At 36.9% G+C, this 24,088-nt stretch overlaps 1 protein-coding gene across 1 annotated transcript; it reads right to left on the minus strand.

Moving 5' to 3' along the window:
* Nucleotides 1-9,727: 9,727 nt before the first annotated feature.
* LOC130027630 (hyaluronidase PH-20-like) lies at nucleotides 9,728-15,358 on the minus strand. The gene is made up of 3 exons (XM_056118480.1): nucleotides 14,405-15,358; nucleotides 13,649-13,738; nucleotides 9,728-10,030 (listed from the first exon to the last, which is right to left on the minus strand). Exons 1-3 carry the CDS (start codon nucleotides 15,356-15,358, stop codon nucleotides 9,728-9,730), a joined length of 1,347 nt encoding a protein of 448 aa, XP_055974455.1.
* Nucleotides 15,359-24,088: the final 8,730 nt, after the last annotated feature.

Genomic DNA, 24,088 nt, shown 5'->3' on the forward strand with positions numbered 1-24,088 from the left:
TTTGCAGAAATCCTTAATCATTATATGATTCTCCTAATCAGCTATAGAAAACAAAGTATTTCACAATGTGTTTTCAGCAATTCTTATTGTTGGGGGGGAAATTCTAAATAATAATGGTGCATCTTTTGTCGAAATAATGAGTGTAATCAATGTAGAGAAGAGTTAAGTGGAAATCATCTGCCTCATAGGTATTGGGAGGGTTGGGAGGGGGGTATATTTGGGTTCTTGGTGGTGAAAAATAAATACTGGTGAAGGGAGAGTTGTTTGATCATTATATGACCAAGCATTAAACCTGAAAGCTTAGTAACTTTTCCCACAGTGATTCAATAAATAGATATAAGAAGAAAAAATAAATATCTAAATAGAACTATAAAAAAAAGGTAAGGTGGTATTCATGCCCAATTCAATCAGCTAATCAGTGGCTGAATAAATAGTAGTACTCCTATATTTAAAAAAAATGTTCAATTCTGCTAACCAGCAGAGCAGACACAACGATATAGCTTTTTGTTTACCTTGATTTACTTACTTACTTCAGAATTTCTCCAGGAGCATCAGTAATACTGGACACAGGTACACAAAAACCAGAAGTAGATTTTCAACATTGTGCACTTTAGATACCAGAAAGGCATCCTCAAAAAGAGTTCGAGCAAAGGGTGCTATTCGAGGGTTTGACTTTAAACATGTAGTCAAATAAATGGATGGCTAAAGAGGTGTGTTTTCATTCAACAACCAGTTGAGGTTCTCATTTTTTCTTTTCCGTTTATTAAGCAACTTTCATTATACTCATTTTTTACATACAGACAATTGTAACAATCAAGGAATAGGGAATAACCCCAATAGCTCTCTTTCCAGTTTTAAAGTCGCTCGCAAGTGACTTTGTACTTAAGGAAAAATGTGTGGTCAATTGATCAATAATGCTTCCTCTGTATTGATGAATTGGATTTTTTTATTCATGTTTACTGAGTAAACAAAACATGACATTAAAATCAACTAATTAATTAATTAATTAAATACCTAGCATGAAGTCCTGTGCTGACTTTTCCAAATTATTTTTGCTCTCTTGTTTACACTGCTCAGATCAAGACTTTTATTCATTTCTGTAAAATACTGAAAACATTTAATTTTTATTAATTTTTAACTTAATTTAAATTTATTTTTCTACATTTTCTTCTCGAGAATATCAATGAACAATAAAAGGACAGTGCTACAGTGCTATATTTTCTTAATTTTTTTCTATTTTACTAATTCTTCCTCTAAGTCAACAAACCACAAAAGCTTTGTAAACAAAACTATTTTGGATTTTAGTCCACTGAGGAATACAGCAGTGAATTACCTCACTATAAGGTACATACCTGTGATTATTTGTAATTAAAAGAGTAAGTAACGGAACCATAAATTGATTTCTTTAAGTAGGGTCTTATTCTCTCTTAGAAACCCAGAGAGGAACAGAACAGAACCTCTACTAAGCAGAGAAAATTGGTCATTGGTGGCTCAGTATCAATTGCTCCGGATTTGGGAACCTTGGATAAAGTATCTAGGGCTAGAAAAGTATGTAGGAGGAGTAGTACTGAAAGAACATAGTAGACTACATTCACAATTATCACATGGACTTCCAAAATTGACTATGATGTCAAGCTAAATAGAACTGACATAGTTAAGGAGTACATGGTTTAAGAAATGGTATAGTAATCACAGTATAATGTTGCCTAGAAAACACGGCAATCCCAAGAGCAAGTAATTTTGTAATTAGTGTCATGCTTCAAAAACAAAGAATATATCTATAAATCCTACACTGATATGTACTTGAATTTTATGTCATTTTCTTCAGCTGGTTTCTAATACATAGTTCTAAATCTTTAAGCATGAGATTGCAGACTGAGTTTTTTTTTTAATGTGGATTAATTATAACCAACACCATATTTTGAAGAAGGTTTACTTTACCCACTTCATATACCTATATCCTTTTATAAGATTACTTGATCATATATATTCCTGAGCAACTGCCTTTGTACTCTAAATTCTATTGCACTGCATTATTTTGAGAGTGTAATTTTATCGATGTACTATGCTGTTTTAATTACAAAAACTTTTTTTTGGCTGGGAATGGAACCCACGTTGGCCCCTTACAAGGCAAAAGCCCTACCCATTGTGCTATAACTCTAGCCCCCCCTAATTACAAGAGCATTGTAATGAAAAATAGGGGAAATAAAAGACTGGCAACCAATTTTTTTCCTAAAATGGCTTTAGTTATTTTTGAATCCTATTGCACTGTCACTGTCACTGTCCTCTTGTTGTACATGGATTTGCTAGAGAAAGCCCAGTAATGTCTTCATTGTGAGATTTGTTGTTACTGTGTTTGGCATATCGAATAAGTCACGGGTAGCTTGTCAGGCTTTGCCATGCGGGCAAGATACTCAAGGTGACTTGCAGGGCTCCGTGAGAGGGGCGGAGCAAACGAACTAGGGTCAGCCATGTTGGGTGCATACAAGACAAATGCCCTACCTGCTGTGCTATCTCTCAGGCCCCCTATCACACTATATACATTTTAAGAGCACTTGTCCTGTGTCTCTTTGTAAAAATTATGGATGTTTTTATAGGGACTACATTGAATCTGTATAATTCTGTCAAAAGGAGGGAACTTTGTATGGAGTAAATCCTAATCTACAGTAGACTACATGTTTCCTTTTCCTTGTATCTTCTTTTATCTTTTAGCTGAGACATGGTTTTGTTTGTATACATCTTTTACCCCTTTGTTTAAGCTTATATTAGGATGCTTGGTTTTTTTGAGACACAACTGATAATGTCATTATTTTTTTTACTTTTTTTCCTCTTCAACTTCATTAGTTACATACAAAAATGCAATGGGTTTCTGGCCAGCCACTACTGTAAAAGTTTTTTTATTTATAAAACTTTTATAGGGTTGTTATAAATTTCCAAGTCCAGAATTAAGAGCTACAATTTAAAGAACACATTCAGAGGTACTTGCCGAGTTGAGGATTGGATGCACTCAGATTTAAAATGCTCAAAGTTTATCACGGCCAATATAAATTCAGGTTCTCTCTCTTTAGAGTTACAAAGGATCTCATAAATTGATTATAATCATATATCATTCAACAATCTATCAACCATATTCAGAGTTCATTCCTTCTAAAGTTTCTTTCATTTTATGTCTTTATATCACCTGCTGATAAAGACCAAAAGCATCACACATACTGCTTCCTTCATAAAACCTCAATTATTTTCTGATATTTCTAGTCTGAATTACAGATTACATTGAGCTCATATACTCTGTTATGATTTTTCACTTTCAATATCTTCAAATGTATCTTCATCAAACTCAATAATTTCAGGAAGTATGCTCCTACCACATGAATAAAGAATACATGCAAAACTTTTGTCCTCTGTCTCATTCACGTACGGTTCTATCATGAACAATACATTTAGTTATTGAAAACTCCTCGCATCTCCCACATTTTCTTATAGTGTTTGGAGAAAAGCACGCTACATATCTGCATTTCATTTCATTGGTCTTGATGTAGGCAGGTAGATAGGGAAAGGCTCTCTGCAATGAAACAAAGTCTCATAGAAGAATTCTAGGACCAACCCACCCTGTGGAGACAGAGAATAAGTACTTGATAAGACCATCCCCAGACCCTGAAGATATGGGCCTCCTCTCCATGAAATTCCTCCTTTCCGAGAACCCCCCTTTCAATCCGGTTAACTCCAGCGACCCAGCCCCAAGGAGATTCCAGGACATTCCAAGTCAGATGATTCTCGAACCCCTTTTCAATCCGGTTGACTCCAGCGACCCAGCCCCAAGGAGATTCCAGGACATTCCAAGTCAGATGATTCTCGAACCCCCTTTCAATCCGGTTGACTCCAGCGACCCAGCCCCAAGGAGATTCCAAGAACATTCCGAGTCAGAAGGATCTACAAGAACCAGCTCGAGAGCCCACTTGGCACTCTCTCCACCCTCGGAGAAGCCCGTGTTCCCTCTGGATGCATTACTCTCTCTCTCTCTCTCTCTCTCTCTCTCTCTCTCTCTCTCTCTCTCTTACTATCTGCTTATCCCTTTCTCTCCCTCTCCAAAAGCCTCCAAATAAAACCTGTTACTTCACTGCTCGTCTACTCCTGAAATTCTTTTCTGCGAGCGAGACAAGAACCCCAGAAACCTCGGGTAAGGCTTGGGACTGGTCTCTCCTTTCCTGCAAAGAGCGAATTCTCACCCCAACTTGAGTCCGTGGCTCCCCGAGCAATCGGGTGGCGGGGATTAACTCCCGTGCCGAGAAGATCAAGCGGACTTCAGGTGTGGCTTGACGGCCACCTTGTGGGGCTGGCGGGGCTTAGGCCCGTGCTGAGCAGGTGCTCACTGCAGTCTTTACCGGTCCCAGCCTACCCAGGGTCCCGAGTGGCAGAGGCGGGTGGGGAGAAAGTGACCGTCTTTCTCCTCCCCACTTCACATAAGTCACCCGTGGGGCCCACCGACATCAGTCTGAATATAACTATCATAGAATATTGAATCAGTGGTACTGTAGCACTGTCCTCCCGTTCTTCATTGATTTGCTCGAGCAGGCCCAGTAACGTCTTCATTGTTATTTTAATTTGTGTGCTATGAAAGCACCATAGTAAGATTGTCTATGTTTATATGTTACACTCAAAACTTGTGAAATCTTCTATTTTGCAATTTCTCTAACCTTAATGAACAAACTCATTACGTTTAAAAGCAAAACTAAACTATTTTGAAGTATAATACACTAAAGAATATGACAATAAACTCGGTCAGAATGAGTTAGATAGATGTCATTTATTGGAATTGAAAGAGTAAGGAACTGGCCCAAAAGGTGGTTCCTTGAGTTAGGGTCTCATTCCCACTCAGAAACCAAGATAAGGGCAGAACAGAGCATCTAATAAGCAAAGAATACTGGTCATTGTTACCTCAGCATCTATTGCTGCAGCTTTGGGAACCTTGGAGAAATGTTGTCAGGTGAGAGAAGTATGCAGGAGGGATAGTAGAAAAAAATAAAAGATTAGACTGCATTCATAAGGATCACATGGGTTTCCAGAATGAGTAGGATATCAAGGTGTAGAGAATTGACACAATTGAAGAGCCCGTACTTTGTTTAATGATATAATCTTCACAAAATAATGCTGCATAGAAATCACAATAACCCCAAAGTTATTTTGTAAGTAATGTCATGCTTTAAAAAAGTATAATTCATCAATATACACCACACTGATATATACAGAAATTTTAATTGATTTTCTTCATTTGATTTTTTTCATTGGCTGTATAAATTCTTTAAGGGACATCCAGGGAGAGACCCTGATGGCTCTTCCCCTAGCTGCTTGCCCAGCCAGGAAGCCCTGGACGTGGAGGAAACAAGAGCCAAGCCGGTTCATTGATCAGATGCCCTTTATTCCATTGTCCCCATGAACCTGCCCAGTCCCTCTGAGCCTCCCATTCTAGTCTCCACCTCCTCTCATTCTTGTCTCCTCCTGTCTCTCCAGCTTATCTCTCTGCACTCTATCTCACAGCCTGTGCTCTCTATCTCCACATGCATGCTCCTGTATTCTTCTCAGTTCCCCTTGCTGTTCTCTCCTCAGTCCATCTTGCTGCCCTGCTCTCACTCTCATTCTCCAACTCTCTTACCTCTCCAACTTCCCAGCACTCTGGGCCAACATTGAACCCAGTCAGGTAGCAAAATTAACATAAGAAAGCCCTTCCTGAGGGCCCACCATGTTCAAAGGTAACACTGATTAAGAGGTATTCCAAAGCCCTTCCTGACTGCCCAAGGGCAAAATACCCCATAAGGTGTTTTTCTCTTTTCCTTATTCCAATAACTCTATTAATATCTTGATACTAATTATTTTTGTTGGACACAGTAAGAGATAACATTGAGGCTTGTAGGGCAGCTCTCCTGGCAATATCTTGCCACAGACTCAGACTACAGCACTCAGGCCAGATTAATTTTTCCTAACCCTAGGAGAGTCCAAATCTAGTTAATACTTTTTGGATCAAGACATCATTTATCCATGTCTAACCTCTTATTGTTTAGGATTATGACAATTTAGCCAGGCCCATCTCGATGCCAGGGTAGCAAATACCTTACCATTTGCCCTGGTTGCATTCACAGTCTCTCATCGGGACCCTGCTTTTGGGGGTGCTAGGAAGTAAAGGCATCTGAGGTTTAGGTGACAGAACAGATGCCCAGGGGGGAAATATCACTGAGAGTCACATCACAAAAGCATAGCATATACTGTCTTCTTGTGTTTATACAAAAAGGACATTGCTCTGAATAAACTATGAGAAGGACTTAGTGAGAAGATGAAAAACAATATTTACAAATCAACAGAGCACAAAGAAAGAAGTTACAAATAAACACAGAGAAATGGGAGCACTGTGGTGGGATCAACCCAGTAAACCTAAACTACCTGAAGCTATGCAGGAAGGGCAAAACAGTGTTATCCTACAATTGGCCACCATCAAGAACTCATTTCTCCTAGACAGGAGTATAAAATGAGGCCCTCATGGCCATGTCACCAGACTCCGCACCAGGCTGTTTTAACTCAGGTCATCTCAGAGTGGGGTGGGGGTGGTCCTCCCTGCCTCAATGCACCCAGCCCAGGACGCCGACCTCCACTACCCAACCACTGACATGCTCCAGGATGCTTTCCAGACTTCAAGGCAGCTTTGACTTCATGAGACACATTATAGGACACTTTCTACCCTTTTTCCATAATTGCCACATCATATTTGATGTTGTTCAGACAGTAGGCAACAAATCATAGAGAGAAATATATAAATATATACATCTTGGAGAAGCTGGCAAGCAACCAAGAGTATCCCCCCCACACACAGGCAGAGCCTGGCAAGCTCCCTGTGGCGTATTCGATATACCAAAACCAGTAATAACAACAGGTGTTATTCCCCTGACACTGAAAGAGCCTCCAATTGTTGGGAAAGACAAGTAAGAAGAGGCTGCTAAAATCTCAGGGATGGGGGGAATAGAGACATTACTGGAGCCTGCTCGAGTAAATCAAGAACAACAGCATGACAGTGATACAGTGATTTCTTTGTTTGGTTCCTTATACCATGTTGGACTCTTTTTTTAAATATTTTTAATTGCTTAGTTTATAAAGTAGTTCACAGTATTTGATGACATTTAATATTTAAACACCAATCCCACCACCATTACAATTTCCACCACCATATTTCAGGTGATTCCATCCCCAAACCCAATCCCAAAGCAGAACCAAAATAATATAATATTTTCCTGTAAGGTTGGGTGCCTCCTACTTTGAATACCATCCAATGTGTTGTAATACGCTTGGACTATGAGTAGGGTGGGTCCTATGAATGTCCAGGGAATTTTCACACGTGGGTGAGGCCTGATCTGAGTGTGTGAAGAGTATCCTGAGCCTGGCAGTGTTTGGGTTCTGGGGGCTTTCAACTGCTGGGACTGCATCCCTTGGAGTGGGGAGGGTTGTCACCCGCCCTCCTCTGGGGTGCCCCAAGTGTTAAATCCTGGTGCAGAGTTCTGTGGCATGGCTTTGACGGGTGTCATGTAGGTCTCTGCTGAAAGAGAAGGGTATGTGATCTGCATGGAGGCCAATTATGAGATTATCTGGCACCAGTCAGGGTTGGCTTATGGGTGTGACCCCTGAGTCACCGGAGATGGGGGATATGGGCAGAGGTTATACATTTCCAGTTTCCAGACCTGTTGAACCCAGAATTCTCTGTCACAAAGACATGCATACCTGTGTTTTCTGGGGGTTGGCCGCAACAAGTGGAGAGCAGTTGTGAGCATGGCAGTGGTTGGGTTCTGGGGGTTTTTGGCTCCTGGGACTATGTCCCTTGAGGCAGATGTGGTCTCACCCAGGCTCCTCTGGGGCGCCCTATGTGAAACAGCCTGACATGGGGTCTGGCGGCATGGTTATCAGTCCTGACTCCTTAAGGGTGAAACTGTGGTCTGAGTTAATTTTTTTCAGTACGGTTGATCTGTTTTACCAACACCATTTGTCAAAGAGGCTTTCCTTTACACACATAATGTACCTATATTTTTTCAAAAGATTCCATGACCAGATATGTTCCAGAGTAAATGTCTTAGAACTCTTAATTCTACTGTATTGTTCTCAGTTTATCCTTGTCACTGAATTATGAGTTTTCATTACAATCATTTTGTAATATGATTTAAAGTTGGCGGGAATAAACAGATTCATATCTTCTTTTATCTAAAATGGCTTCATCTACTCTGGAGACTTATTGCCCTATATAAATTTTAACCGAACTTTGTCTATGTATATTTAAAAAGGTCATGGATATTTTATAGAACTATATTGAATCTTTAATATTGTGCATAAGATGGCCCTTTGGACAGTTTAAATCTTTCTGATACAGAACAGGGTATATGTTTCCATTTCTTGTGCCATCTTAAATTTTTTAGCCCTGACATGGTTTTTATTGTATCAGTCTTTTATTTCTTTTATTTGGTTATTTTCATGGTACTTAATTTTCTTGACATGGACTGTGAACGGAATTATTTTCTTTATTTTTATCACTATTCTATTCATTATACACATAGAAAAATGCCATTAATTTCTTATTTTTGGTCTTTCAGCCTGCCACTACTAGAAAAAATGTAGATTATATACTATAAAATTGCCATTAATATGATTTTGAAAAAAATCACAAGTGATTGTCCCTCATTAATCAGTAACAATTCAAAACTAATTTCATGATTAAAAAGCAATATCTTATCATTTCTTATTTAATCACCGTGACTTGCAATGTTATTCATGATTGGGTTTCAGATATAGAATTTTCCAACACCAATCCCTTCACTAGTATCCCCTTCCCTCCACTAGTGTCACAAAGAGCAATTTTTTTGGCTTGGTTTGGTTTGGTTTGGATTGTTTTCTAAATCAAACTATAGTTTGGAACAGCATAGTTCATAATCATGAAGAAATATAAAGTTCAATAATAACTATTTTTATCTGAACTAGCAAAGCATACTTAAATATTCTTAGTTTTCTTAAAGATTGCTTCACTGAAGTTACATGTAAAAATGTAAATAATATCAAAACCTGATACAGATAATAAAATGAATTAGCATAATGGGTCCAGTGAGTTGTTACATAGGTTAAGCGCTTTCTTGCATGCAGCCTACTTGGGTCTAAATCCCCAGTACCATCAATGGCTCCCCAAGCACACACAGGAATGATCTTTGATCACAGAGCAAGGAGTAAACCCTGACCGACTTCAGTTGTGCCTCCTAAAAAAAAATTGGTGTTGAAAACATAATTCTTTGCATTAAGGATTTCATTTATCGTAAATTAATCATAAATTTATTTATTTATTATAAGTTAATCATAAATTATAAAATATTTATCATAAATCATTTCATTTATGATTCATTCATATACATACAATTTCATTTATATTGTATTGAGTGAACAAATGGTCGGTAGTGTTTTACTGGTTAACACTCTGAAGCCCTTCTTGGAGGCTGTGGGAGATGACTTCCACTGAATATTCAGTCTAAGCAACCCATAGTCATCTTTTTCAGAAAAATATAAGTCAACATTGCAGATAGTATGAAAAATGACATATTGCTAAAAAGTCACAACTTGATGTTTTTTCCAATAAGAATAGGATCTTAGTCAACAGGCTCAGAGAGGTTCACATGCAAATATTAGCATTACATACATTAACGTAATTAATTCTTAGCTAAGAACTTGGCTGATTACAATCCATATTGGAATAACAGCGGCACTCAAATTTTGTAGCAAATTCTTTCTCATCTAGATTTGTAAAATTGTCATTCACTTTGGACTCTTTAATGTCCCCATTTCCAGTCGTAAATGTTTCTCCTTTCAGGTGAAGATAGTCAGCTGAGTTCCAAAGTTTCCTTTTACATATTCCTTGCCCTTTACAAAGAACTTGACTACACCTTTCGGCTGCTCGGGTAACATTCAGTAAGTAAGGATTTAGGACATCATTCAGGTAATTGGTTAGATTGTTGCATGAATCCTATAAATAAAAAGTTAAGAGTATCAACGGTGAAAGGAACATATATAAGAATGGATTTACTGTTTGAAGCATTTTCTAAACAATAACGAAAAGAGGGTCTGAGCAATATTACAGTGGGGAGGCCATTTGCTTTGCATGCAGCTGACCCAGTTTAATATCCAGCATCCCATATGGTTCCCTGAACACTGCTTGGAATAATTCCTAAGTTTTGACCCAGGAGTAATTCTTGTGCATCACTGGGTGTGATACACAAAACAAAATAAATGAATCAACTTTTTAAAACAACAACAAAAAGAGTATCAAAAATGAAATTCAGCCAGGGAGAAAATACTTCTTCCTTTTACTCTTAACAATAAAATTATTTTAAAGGTTTTTGAGAGCAATTTTAAGAAATTTAAGTGCCATTTAAAACCAGTGAATAGTTACATGATTGAGATTCAATATATTTTAATCTTGGTTGATCGATTGATTGATTTATCAGCCTTAATTTGGGTGAGGAAAAGTTGGCTTCATCCAGAGGAGAGACAGTACAGCAGGTATGGTGCTTCCCTTGTCCCCAGGTGATACATATCTGGTTCCCTGTATTGTATATGAACCCAAGCACTGTCTGAGCGATCTATGTGCACAAAGCCAAGGGTAAAACTTTCGCATGAAAGGGTGTGGCCCAAATCAGTGTATTTGATAGTTTGTGGGCTCTGTGTCTCTCATCCCAATTCTTTCTCTTTTTTTTTTTTGGATCACTCTCAGCTTTCCACTCAGGTATTACTCCAAAAATGCTCAGAGGACCATATAGGATTCTGAAGATTGAACCTGGACAAGCACGTGCAAGGCAAATTACCCTAATTACCCTACCCACTGTGGTATCACTCTGGTCCCACACTTCAAGGTTTTTTAACTGTATCATCTGTCAAGTAAGAATAGATACAGGTTATGTCTCTTAGGATTGTTGTAAAGATGACAGGATATAAATTATTATATTAAACTGCCTGTGTTTTACAAGGAACTACCACAATAATCTCATAACATGAAAAGGAAAGAAATTATCTACATGTCACAAAGAGATTACTTCCATCAATGCAATTCGACCTGGTATCACTGAAACTCAAGTTGCAAATTAACCAGGAACATAAAAAAAGTTCTTAAGTCTATTTAATGCAGTATAGAAAAGTTATATTATTTTTTATTATCAAACTTGCAGTTATATGGTCACAAATTTGAAATACAAGCATAAGAATTGGAAATAGAGTAAAGTAGCAAAATTTCAGGCAGGGCTATAAGTAGAAATTAGTTAGCGTATCAAAATCTAACCCTTTGTGTGGGATGCTGAGAATTCCCTGATCGTAATTGCAGACTGTTATGTCAGAAAGAATGTAAAATAAATTAATGAGCTAATTCAGTACCCTAGCCTGCATTCAACTAAATGTGGAGTTGACATATTTGTTCCTTATTGCCTAAACTAAAAAATGATCCAGACTTGTTATAGCAAAATACCAAAACAGGTCATTTATACTGGTTAATCATAGAAATGCAGTCTCTTGAAAATGGAGGTCATATGTTTCAGGAAACATGAGTGATGCTTTCAACTATTTCTTAAATAGTTATACATTTTAGTTGATTTTATGACATAAAGAGATTCTGCAAATTGTTTAACAGGATCCTTTCTTTCAATTATTTTTTTCTGTTAGTTCTTTAGGCACTGTTTACATCTGAGTAATAAAAGTATGCAAAATAGTGGAAAGTATTGAAATTATCTTTATAAAGTTGCAAAATGAGGAACCAAGAGGTAGTATAGAATTTAAGAAGCTGCCTTAAATACAGCCATTCCTGCCTCAATTCCTGGCAATAATTATAGTCTCCAAGTATCATCAAGAATGAATCATGAGAATAGAGTCAGAAGGAATTTCTCAGCATAGTTAAGAGTAACCCCAAAACACAGAAACAAAGTTTCAAATTGAAGTTTACCTAATATTTCTTCATTTAAAAAGTGAAATTTTGTCTAGTTTATCTATGGGCATAAAAGACCAAAAAGTTCTTTACATCTTACATGACCCATTTTGTTCTTTAGATTTTCTGAAAAAAGATCTGACTCTTGATGCCATAAGACTTTCTCCATAACACATATATCACCATCATGTCTACTTCTATCAGTAAAGAAAAAGTTCACCTCCAAAAAATCTGTGTCCCCTATGACAACACTATTTTTGCATTGAGTCTAAAGTTTCAATTAAGTTTAATACATTGGAAAAATGAATTTCTAGTCTTGTCCCTTAGGTATGTTTTGAACATTTTCTTTAATTTTGAAAACTAATTACCTTGTATTGTTATTTCAGGCCCAATTTAAATTAAAATAAAGCCTTTATGTTCCAAAAACACATAAATATTATCAATATTTTAAATTTAGATTATATTTTTGTACTTTTACATTTTTTAGGGCTGCAGCAATAGCACAGCAGTAGGGCGTTTGCCTTGCACGGAGCCAACATGGCCGACTCGAGTTCAATTCCTCCACCCCTCTCAGAGAGCCCGGCAATCTACCGAGAGTATCTCGCCTGCAGGGCAGAGCCTGGCAAGTTACCCGTGATGTATTCGATATGCCAAACACAGTAACAACAAAGTCTCCAGTGGAGATGTAACTGGGCCTGCTCGAGCAAATCGCAAATCGATGAACAACGGGAGGACAGTGACAGTGTCAGTGACATTTTTTTAAAGTTTTGGGTCAACTCCGATGCTCAGCGGTTACTCTGTGAATATAGGAATTAGTCCTGCATTGCTGGGAGAACCAGTGGGATGCCAGGTTTGAAACCTGCATTTGGCCATGTACAACGCAAATGCTCTAACTGCTTTTCTATCTCTTTATCCACAACATTATGTTTTTTTTATGTTACAGAATTCTATTACTCTTAGGCTAGACAGGTAGTACTGTCTATAATATGCTTGCCTTACATTCTGCTGACTCTTCAATTCCTGATACACATAGAGACCTTTGAGCCATTGGGAGTGATCCCTCAAAACATACTGAGTACATACACTGTGTGTGACAAGAGGGGGCAAAAAAATCCCAGAAGTGTCTCACTCTTGGATTTTCTAATGCATTTTAAATAACAAAGTAATTTTATCCTAAAAGTTGTACAAAGAAACCACTAAGCCCAATTTTACCCAAGAACATTATTTTATGACCTTTGCAATAAAATAATTTTGTTCAATGACTATGTATATGCATGCTCAGTTAAGAAAAATATAGGACTGTATTACAAACTAACAAGTGCATGTAGACTAGTGTCTTTTAAGAGTAAAAACAGAAGATTTCATTAAAAATTACTCAACAGAATGCATGAATTTTGAGATGGTAGAAGTGATTTTACTGCTGAGTAGGAATCAAGTTCGGGAAATATCAGTTCCAGAATAAAGTCCAGAATCATATTATTTAATTCCAGACTCGAAAGGAAGAAAATACATTCTGCCTCTAATAGAAATAAACAAAATTTACATTATTGTATTCCATAAAATATATTGAGCAACTCTGATGTGTGAGTATCACTGCACCATTTTTATTCCTCAGAATCAGCAAAAATATTAAAATTGACAATAGTTTTGCCCATTGCCTACAATTAGACTTACCTCACTTTTGCTGAAATTGAGGCTTCCCCATACTATAATTCCAGAGGCACCTAGAGCAATACTCTCACCAATAGTATTCATAAGATCAAACTGTCAAATATGATAGAAAGAAGTTAAACCAATTGGTACAAAATAAAAATTTTACACGTAGAACAGTAAACTAAAGTTAAGCAACAGAGTCTACAATTATAATTTAAATCTTTCCTGATAACTTAATTTTATCTTTTAAAAGATACTGTCTTCATAAAACAAAAATCTTTTTCGATGTTCATTGTTCTATGGTCAAAAAAGAAGATACACACATGGATTGCTCAGTGAATAGGTAAGATACTTGTTTGGCAAGATCGGACATACATTAAATCCTTGTACCCTGAGCATTTTTTGGCTGTCTGTGGCAAGATAATTGGAAGGAAGGAAGGAAGGAAGGAAGGAAGGAAGGAAGGAAGGAAGGAAGGAAGGGAGGGAGGGAGGGAGGGAGGGAGGGAGGGAGGGAAGACCACCAATAAAAGGAGAAACTCAAGACTAGAATAAGTTTCTGCATTATCAACAATAACTCTTTCTCGTTGGAAGCTTTATACGATTGAATTAAAAGTCAAATATTTTCGTATTTTATACTCCTATGATTATATGGTGAACTAGTTCTACCTCAAGTGTACTAAAATGTAAGTTTTACTCCCTTCACAAATGATGTTCAATTCCACTGAATACCAGCCAGAATACAATATCATGGTCCTTGGTTTGCATTGATTTTCTTACCTCAGAAAGAAATTCTCCGGGAGCATCTGTAAAATCCGGACGGACATACACAAAAACCGGAAGTGGGTTTTCAACACCATGCATTGCAGATACTCGAAAGGCTTCCTGGACCCGATTTCTGGCAAAGAGCGCAGCCCAAGGATTTGAACTTAAATTTTTATTCAAGTTAATGGATGGGTAAAGAGCAGTGCTTTCATTCCACAGCCACTTGAGCTGATTGTTTCTTTTTTTTTCTATTTCAAAGCAACGTCCATTATATTCCTTTTGCCTATACCGGTGATTGTAACAATCAGGGAAGAGGTAAAATCCCCAATAGTTCTTTGGTCTTAATAATTTTCCCAGTTTTAATGTCTCAAGCATGAAATCCTTTGCTTTCTCTTCAAATTCTCTTTTTGCTGTAGCGTTAACATTGATATTAAGACTTGAATTTCTTCGTATAACCAACTCAATAGATTTGTTCTGGTAAATAGTTTTTGAACCCCAATTTCTAGCCCATAGAGGTCTCCAATCTTCCCAGTCAATAACAGCCAAGCCTACAGAACCGTCTTTTATATAATATTTAATGTTTTTACCAACTTCTTCTAAATGAACTGTCAGATTTCCACACTGGGGAATACCTCCATTCACATCTTCATTAGTTCTCGTATTTATGTGAGGATATAGACCAAGTCTATCCACATAAAACAAGGTAACATTTTGTCCAGTGTTATTTTTAGTAGGATAACCTACAAATGAGTAGATGCTCAGATTTATTGTCACATTATATTCCTTAGGACATTTTTCAGTTGGAACATTCCATGCTAGGATGTAAGTAGTGTTTGGAATAATAGGAGATGCAGAATAAGTCATCGATAAGTAAATTGGAAACATAAAGAAGGTGAGCATTGCCAGAAATAATCCATTGAAACCAACAAAGCTGGAAAGGATGATACATTTGACCTCTAGTACTTTCATGATGAAAAATAACAATGGAAAAATGTCACCTATTCTGTGATCAATCATTTTATATATTCAATATTTGATGTGAGATAGTAACAGAAAACGATGATGATAACTGTGGTTCAATTTATTGTATTACTTCTTTCCTTCTATTTTAGCGGTGGTTTGCGAATTTCTCAAATATATCTGGAAAAAACACATATTAAGTCTATTTTTATCTATTATGCATTGTAAATTTTATCATACTCTGAAGATCAAGAATCATGACTTTGATGAAATATTTGAAGACTAAAATGTTTTTCTCCTGTTCATATATACACAGCATGTACTGTAACTCTAAAATAAATCAAGTCATTTCCTATATGAGCATTTGTCATTATACAGTTGATTTATATCCAAAGAAAAGATATTACTAATTAAGGGACTAGAATTATTATTAAATGCCTCTTTAACATATTTTAAGTAATCAAAATAATATTTGTATTTGTCTGATGACTTCTGAACTTAGTATCCACTAATAACTAAAACTATGAAAGTCACTATTTTTTTTAACACCAGCAGATTGCATTTTGCTTCCTCAATATAAGGTCAAAATCGAGTTCCTCAAACTATTTAATTTTTTCTACAACTTATTTGTTCGGGATGTTAAGTTACTATAGTATTTGGATAATAAATTAAAAATATCAGATATTTGTTGTGACATTTCAGTAGAGCAATATAAATTTGAAAAACTCTGTGAAAATTGCATATGAAGGTGTTCTGAAATTGCGATCCTTATATATTGAGCTTTTACATTGAAAATGATTAAGACCCCCATTTCTGCTTATGGTGCGATAGAAGAGATTCTATGAAAAATATGGAGAGCAACTTATAATTGGACTGAAATTTGAAACCAAAATGCCTTCCACAAACAAAATATACCTTCCATTATCTTTCCTCTTAACTTTTCTGGTGATTTTTGTTCATTTTATTTTCCCTAGAAGCTTCAGCCTATTATGGTCTTTGGTCTTATATATCTACAATTTATCATATATATCTATGTAAATTTAGACAATTGTGTTTATATATGCTCCTCGTACACTCTTTTAGGTTTAATTTGTTAAAAAGTCTACTTTATGAAGCCTGAGAAAGACCACATGTGATAAGATCATTTTGCACTGCATGTGGCAAACTGAGGGTCTGTTCTCAGATGACTATTAGCAACACTGAGACCAACAGAAATGATTCCAGAGTGCAAGGGCAGGAGTATGAATTGAATAACACTGGGTATTATGCTAAAACAAAAGATTCCTTTGTACATTGAAACCCAATAAAGATTATGTAGTTATCTAAATATGACTCTATTCCTCTCTGTGCTCATAAACTTAAATGTAAGAGGGTAAACTAAAATTCACTTTTCCTTCATGTTTGGAACATAGTAAATACCAAAAATGAAAAAATTGGGAGATGTAACCAAGTTTGTTGAATAGTTCACAGTCCTACTAGGATTAAGTATTTTCTGGAGATTTTTTTTAAATTAACAGCTGTATGGGCTAAAGAACCATTCAGATAGAAAGGAAACAATATGAAATCCCACTGCACTGGATTCAGATCAGTGATGGAAGTGCGCCTCAGAAATGTTAAATATTTCCATACCAGACACATTGATAGCAACTTTCCATGAACATGTCTTCAAGTGTCATGACTTTTTCAGCAGATCAGACTACTTGAGAACTTCATTGGGTTGTCCCTTTCATCTTAGTGAATGATTCTGTGAAGTAGAAAACCATCAAAACTTAAAATTTCAATTGTTTTCTTTCAAATTGAAAAAAATCTTTCTTTATCAAAGATACTTAAATACAATTTTCTGTCTTTGATTGGTAACTGACATCATAAGTGAGAGAAAAAAATGAGTTTCAGAACTAATAGTGGAAAGAAATACTTTAGAAACTTGGTATTTTTATATTACATAGTAGTTAAATGTTACTTTAACCATAGAGAGTTCTGTTCACAAGAGAAGAGAAAAATGTTTACAACAATCAGAAAAAATAAATATCGCAGTATAAAGCTCAAATTGAGTTACTCTGAGTAGAGGCATATTGAACATATCTACAAGAAATCAACAATCATTAATAATTATTCAATTTCTAAAACAAACAATACAGTTAGTATGTAAGTGTTAAAATATATGAGAGATGCTAATTTAAAAGAGAAAACAATTTACTATATGAAATTTTATTCACTCTTTGAGGTATGCCAAATATTGTTAGTCTTTCTTACCCAGCATGAGTTAATAAAGAACTGAACACATTTACCCTTGCAGATAAAAAGAGCGGGCAGTTCATCTGTCTCCTCACCAAGATCTGGGGTAACCAAGAGTGCCCTTTTATAATCACCTGAGACAAGAGAAACAGGAACTGAGTTCCAGGTGATGGTCAACTAAGAACAAGGACAGTGATGACAAAATGGGAGTGCCACAGAGACTCACCAACTTACTACTCAGAGAAGGCACAACCCCTAAAAGCAATCTCACAGAATTGGGAAAATAAACTGAAAAAATATGCAAGAATGTATATTATGATACGAAATAAAGGTATGTCATACATAAATTTCAGAAGGTAAAAACAAATAACTATTTCATTTAGACAGTATGACTTACAAAGTTACTTAAAATAATGTTTACTTATATGTTTACCTATAACAATCCTTTAAAACACGATGTACTGTAATCCACTTGACCCCTGCTTCCCATAGTTTCCAGTTTATCTTTTCTTTTTCCCCATGCTTTATTCACATCTCTGCCCTTCTGTGTATATACTGGGACTAAAGTGACATATGCATCTCCCCCATCTTTTCAAACAGTATACCATTTCATTCATATATTCCATATATCACAAATAAATGAGACAATTCTGAGTTTATCTTTCTCTTTCTGGTAATTACATTAAACTTGGTAATTTTATTACCATCTGTGTTGCAAGAAATTGCATGCATTTAGCTTTTCTTAGAATTGTGAAGTATTCTAGTGTGTGTATATATATGGGAGTTTCTAGGTCCACTTACTATTGTTGAACACCTCACATAGGCCTGTTTCACCTGGCTAAAATAAAAAGTCACTATCAATTGGGTTAGAAATAAAAACATTCTTACATAACAAGCAAATATTTTTTATATATTCATTTTTTAAGTAAGGTAGAAGAGTCTTCGTATTCTTCAGCTAAAGCATGTTATAAGAAGCCAAACACCTGAAGGAGAGATTCAAGACTCCTAGGGCAAGGAGAGTATGAGACAATAAACTATGTTATTGATAATGTGTTGTTAACTTTACAAAAAATATAGGTTTCTCTAATTCAGTATATATTTTTTTTTATAATACTAAATGTGGTGATTGTCCAATATATCATTCTTCAAGGACATTAAAGAAATGGTAACTGATTCTTTGGACTCCTGGGGACCCAACTGGATTTTTGCTCACCATGCCTAAATAAAATAGAGGGTCAAATCCCTGTTCTGAACACCTATTGAAATCTTATCTGGAAAGTAGAGAGAAGATTATCGTCATTAGAAAGTCACTTCAAGTGTACTTCTAAAATTAGAAAACTCAGCTACTGATAATAGTATTTAGTACTTCTCACTTTATTAAGAATAATTTGTAGTGCCGCTGGAGCAATATCACAGTGGGTAGGGCATTTGCGTTGCAGGCGGCCAACCTGAGTTTGATTCCCAGCATCTGATATGGTACCCTGAGAACCAGCAGGGGTAATTCCTGAATTAGAGCCACAAGTAACCCCTGTGCATCACCGGGTGTGAACCAAAAAGAAAAAAAAAGAATAATTTATGGCAATTCCATGCATAGCAGATCTCTTGGTTGAAGAAAATTACTCAGATTTTTCAAATTAAAAAAAAACACACCACAAAGCAATATAATATTTCTCACGTGATCAAAGCTAGCATAAAATCAGTTCTAAATTATTTTAAGGAAATTTCTCTTTATATTGCACCTTTATTGGACAGATCAGGACAATATGCAAATAAAATTGAAAAACTTGGTTTATTTTAAGGAGGAAGTTATAATATTTTAACTTTAGTATACTTATAGGTAATGTGATTTTTTCTTAAGTTTTAATCTTTATACTTCAACTAACTGAAATTTTCCTTTCAAAATGGAACTCAAATTCTTAATTAGTTTGAATTATGCATTAAATTAGACTCCACAAATATTATTCTGGCCTAACAATTCGGCCATTTTGGGTCTCTTGAAGGCTTGGGATCCACAGTCAGTCTTAACACTGGAAGAACTCTGCCATGACATTGAGATCTACACAACACACACAATGTGACCCTCACTTCAACTGTTTCATATTTAGTGTACATACTTATTGCAAAATAGTAGTGTTACAATGTCATATATATTCTAATGTCTTTCAATATTCAATTATCAAATTTGATAAGAAGTGATCATCCATGTCAAGAGAGGGGTTCTGCAGTGTGATACCATTTCACTGAAAATCCTCAGTGCCACCTCGAGAACATCATGAGACATCTGGTATGGAAAGGAATGGGAGTGTAGACAGTCGGTCGGGAACTTCACCAGCTCTGCTTTGCTGATGACATCATTCTAATAACACCAAACATTAGCCAAGCGGCACAAATGCTGGCTGACTTTGACCGCAAGTATGGAAAGGTCAGACTAAAGTTGAATATCAGGAAGACAATCTTTATGAGAAACAGTCTTGTTCCTGACGTTCCATTTGCTCTCAATGGAACGACCATCTCCGAATGCAACAGTTATGTGTACCTAGGTTGAGAAGTCAACATGACAAATGGCACCTGAGTTGTGCAGGTGGAAGAGAGCTGCTTGGAACACCTTCAAGAGTGTTGAGGAAATAGCTAAGAGGATGAAGAACCTTTGGCTCTGGGCACATGTCTTCGTTCCACTGTTCTTCCTGCATTAACATAGGCCTCACTGACTTGGACCCTTGAAAATAGAAAGAGAACTCTATTTGGATCTCCCAAAGAGGAATTGAAAGAGCTATGCTTGGAGTATAATGCTTCACTCAAATGAGAGAAAGAATCAGGGACACTTTCTCGTTTGCCAAGGCATCGAAAATTAGTTGGCCTGGACATGTAATGAGATTTGGAGACGACTGCTGGACTAGAGCTGTTACTGACTAGATTCCACGGGATGTCAAAAGACTGTGTGGCCTCCCACCTACAAGATGGTCAGATTTCTTTGTGAGGAACCTGATTCATTTTGATTATGTATTACATTTACATTTTTATTCTTTTTGCTTTTTTGGTCACACCCTGTGTTGCACAGGGGTTACTCCTAGTTCATGCACTCAGGAATTATTCCTGGTGTTGCTCCGTAGACCATATGGGTTGCTGAAATCTAACCCAAGACAGTGCATGCAAGGCACAACCTACCCACTGTGCTATAGCCCAAGCCACTACATTGTTTTAAAATGTAACATATAGTTTTCACCGATTAAGCTGTAATAAGTGTGATGTATAACAAGAAATTAAAATCATTACAATCATGTCTCATAGTCCAGAAAATTGGATACTCTTTCTAGTGAACTACGCTCATTATATGAAATGGAAGGAAGGGCTTGCTTACATTTCATTACAATTGTTTACAAATAAACAAGACATTGCAAAAAAAACTGCTATTATCTCTCCAGTAGTAAATTAATCAGGAAACATAAGAAGTAATCCATAATTCTCAATAATACAATGATATAAAAGAGATGTCTTATTTTTGGTTAGAGAACTTGCACATAAATGATTCAAGTTAGAAATGAATGTAGAAACCATGAAAAAACAAATGAACATTGTGTGGTATATCACAGATGGAAAATAATTAGGTGAGTAAAGATTATCCCCTTTGTGTGTCATGCTGAGGATTATGTGATTATAAATATATGTGAAGCTAAGCGCTGCACTGCACTCTCCCCTGTCTTCCCGTTGTTCATCGATTTCCTTGAGCAGGCCCAGTAAGGTCTCCATTGTGAGACTTGTTATTGTTTGAGGCATATCTAATTCGTCACGGGTAGTTTACCAGGCTTTGTCATAAGGGCGGGATATTCTTGGTAGCTTTTCTGGCTCTCTGAGAGGGGCGGAGGAATCGAACCCGGGTCAGCCACATGTAAGGCAACGCCCTACTGCTGCGTTATCACTCCAGCCCATGTGAAGCTAAGAGTAAATCAAAATAAAAATATGTGATCATGTAGTACTTTCTCTTGTCAATCTTCTTATTTGGGGATTGCCATATTTTTTCCTCTTTGCATAAAAAAGAATGTTCAGCACTTCTTTAAGCAAGAAGTATTATTGGGAATTTATAATGGTTACTAATAGAATAGAATGGTTATATGTAGAATAGGCTGGAGCGATAGCACAGTGGGTAGGGTGTTTGCCTTGCATGCGGCTGATCTGGATTCAATTCCTCCATCCCTCTCAGAGAACCCAGCAAGCCACCAAGAGTATCACACCCAAACAGCAGAGCCTGGCAAGCTACCCGTGGGGTATTTCATATGCCAAAAACGTAACAACAAGTCCCCGGAAGGAGACGTTAGTGGTGCCCGAACAAGCAAATTGATGAACAACAAGAGGACAGTGCTACAGAGCTACTAATAGAATTACAATATCTTCAAAAAAGAATTTACATGTGTGAAGAATTACTACTGATCCTTCGGACTACTTCATGAATAATTATACATCTTAATTATTTTATGAATAATAAAGATTCATCAAAGGGTTTGTTTCATTTTCTTTCAGTTTATATTTTGTGTTATCTCTATATTTGTTGTTCAAATATGAGAAAACATTGATCTACGCAAAATAGATCAAAAAAATAAAACTATCTTCTAAAAGTTTAAAAATTCAGGGATGTGTGACAATATAAAAATTAGAAGCATGCTTAGATCCAGCAAATCCTACTTCTAATACTTACAATGAATTTGTAGTTCTAGTAACTCCAGGAGTGTCCCTTGAACACAGTAAGATAGAACCTCTCAGCATAAGCAAGTGGCCAAAAACCAATGGTAAAGTTTTGAAGTTGATTGATATGACACAATTTGAGTTAAAACAATATGAAAAGATGAAAAGTCTATATATGGACAAAAAAGACAAAAATTGGTATCTTGGCTACAGTTTCTGACGTAATAGCCTTGGCCATGATACCATAATACTTTCTCAAACACACTACATCACTATCATGTCCACTTCTACAGGAAATTGAAAAGTTCACCTCCAAATTACCTTTATGCAAGATGAATATTGTTTTTAGTTCTTTTTTTTTTTTTACTGTAGGACTACTGCTATTTATCCAGACACTGATTAGCTGATTGAATTGGGCATGAACACCAACTTACTTTTTTGGTTTTTATTTTTTATCACTGCCACTGTTCCCGTTGTTCATTGATTTTGCTGGAGCAGGCCCAGTAACAATGTGAGATTGTTACTGTGTTTAACATATCGAATACGTACGCGTAGTTTCCCTGGCTTTGCCGTACAGTTGAGATACTCTCTGTAGCTTGCCAGGCCTCTGAGAGCTGCAGAAGAATCGAACTCGGGTCGACCATGTTGGCTGCGTGCAAGGCAAATGCCCTACCTGCTGGGCTATCGCTCCAGCCCTTCAGTTATTGATCACTTGATCACTTGACTTCCCATTAATCATCGATTTCCTCGAGCAGGCGCCAGGAACGTCTCCATTTGTCCCTGTCACGTGCTAGTGTAGCCCAATGACGTCTGTTCGCTCTAGGAACATGAAGAGCCTCAAACTGATTGTTCATGATCTTGATGAAGAAGTCTGACCATCTGGTAGGTGGGTGGGCATGCGGTCTTTTGACATCCTGTAGAATCCAGTGGGAAGCAGTTCTAGTCCAGCGGTTGTCTTTAAATCTCATTACGAGACCAGCCCATCTGATTTTTGACACCGTGACAAACGAAACAGCGCCCCTGATTCTTAATCGTCGATGGAGGTCGGAACTCCGGATTCTTTCTCTCATTTGAGTGAAACGTGATATTCCAAGCATAGCTCTTTCAATTCCTCTTTGGGAGACCCAAATAGCATTCACATCTTGTTTGCGTAGGGCCCAGATCTCTGAGGTGTATGTTAATGCAGGAAGAACAGTGGAATCAAAGAGATGTTCCCAGAGCCGGAGTTTCTTCATCCTCTTAGATATTTATTTGACACTCATGAAGGCGTTCCAAGCTGCTATCTTCCTCCTGCACAGATTGGGTGCCAGATCAATTGTCATGTGGACTTCTCGACCTAGGTACACATAACTGTTGCATTCGAAGATGGTCATTCCGTTGAGAGTGAATGGGGCTTCAATAAAAAGGCTGTTTCTCATAAACATTGTCTTCGTAAGATTCAGCTGTAGTCAGACCTTTCCACACTCACGGTCGTAGTGGGCCAGCATTTGTGCCGCTTGGCTGATGTTTGGTGTTATTAAGACAATGTCATCAGCAAAGTGGAGGTGGTGTATTTGCCGAACATCTATCTTCACTCACATTCTTTTCCATTCCAGTCATCGCATGATGTTCTCGAGGGTGGCACTGAAGAGTTTCGGTGAAATGGTATCACTGTGCCGAACCCCTCTCTTGACATCGATGATTACCTCTTTGTAGAATGGTAAGATCCTGGTAGTGAATGCGCAATTCAGCTCACAGAGGATCTTGATGTATAGAGCTTGAATGCCCTGATTGGCTAGGGCTTCAATGACCGCTTCCGTCTCAACAGAATCAAAGGCCTTCTTTAAA

The sequence above is a fragment of the Sorex fumeus genome, unplaced genomic scaffold (genome assembly GCF_029834395.1).
Source record: "Sorex fumeus unplaced genomic scaffold, SorFum_2.1 ptg000037l, whole genome shotgun sequence".
Classification (NCBI taxonomy): Eukaryota; Metazoa; Chordata; class Mammalia; order Eulipotyphla; family Soricidae; genus Sorex; species Sorex fumeus.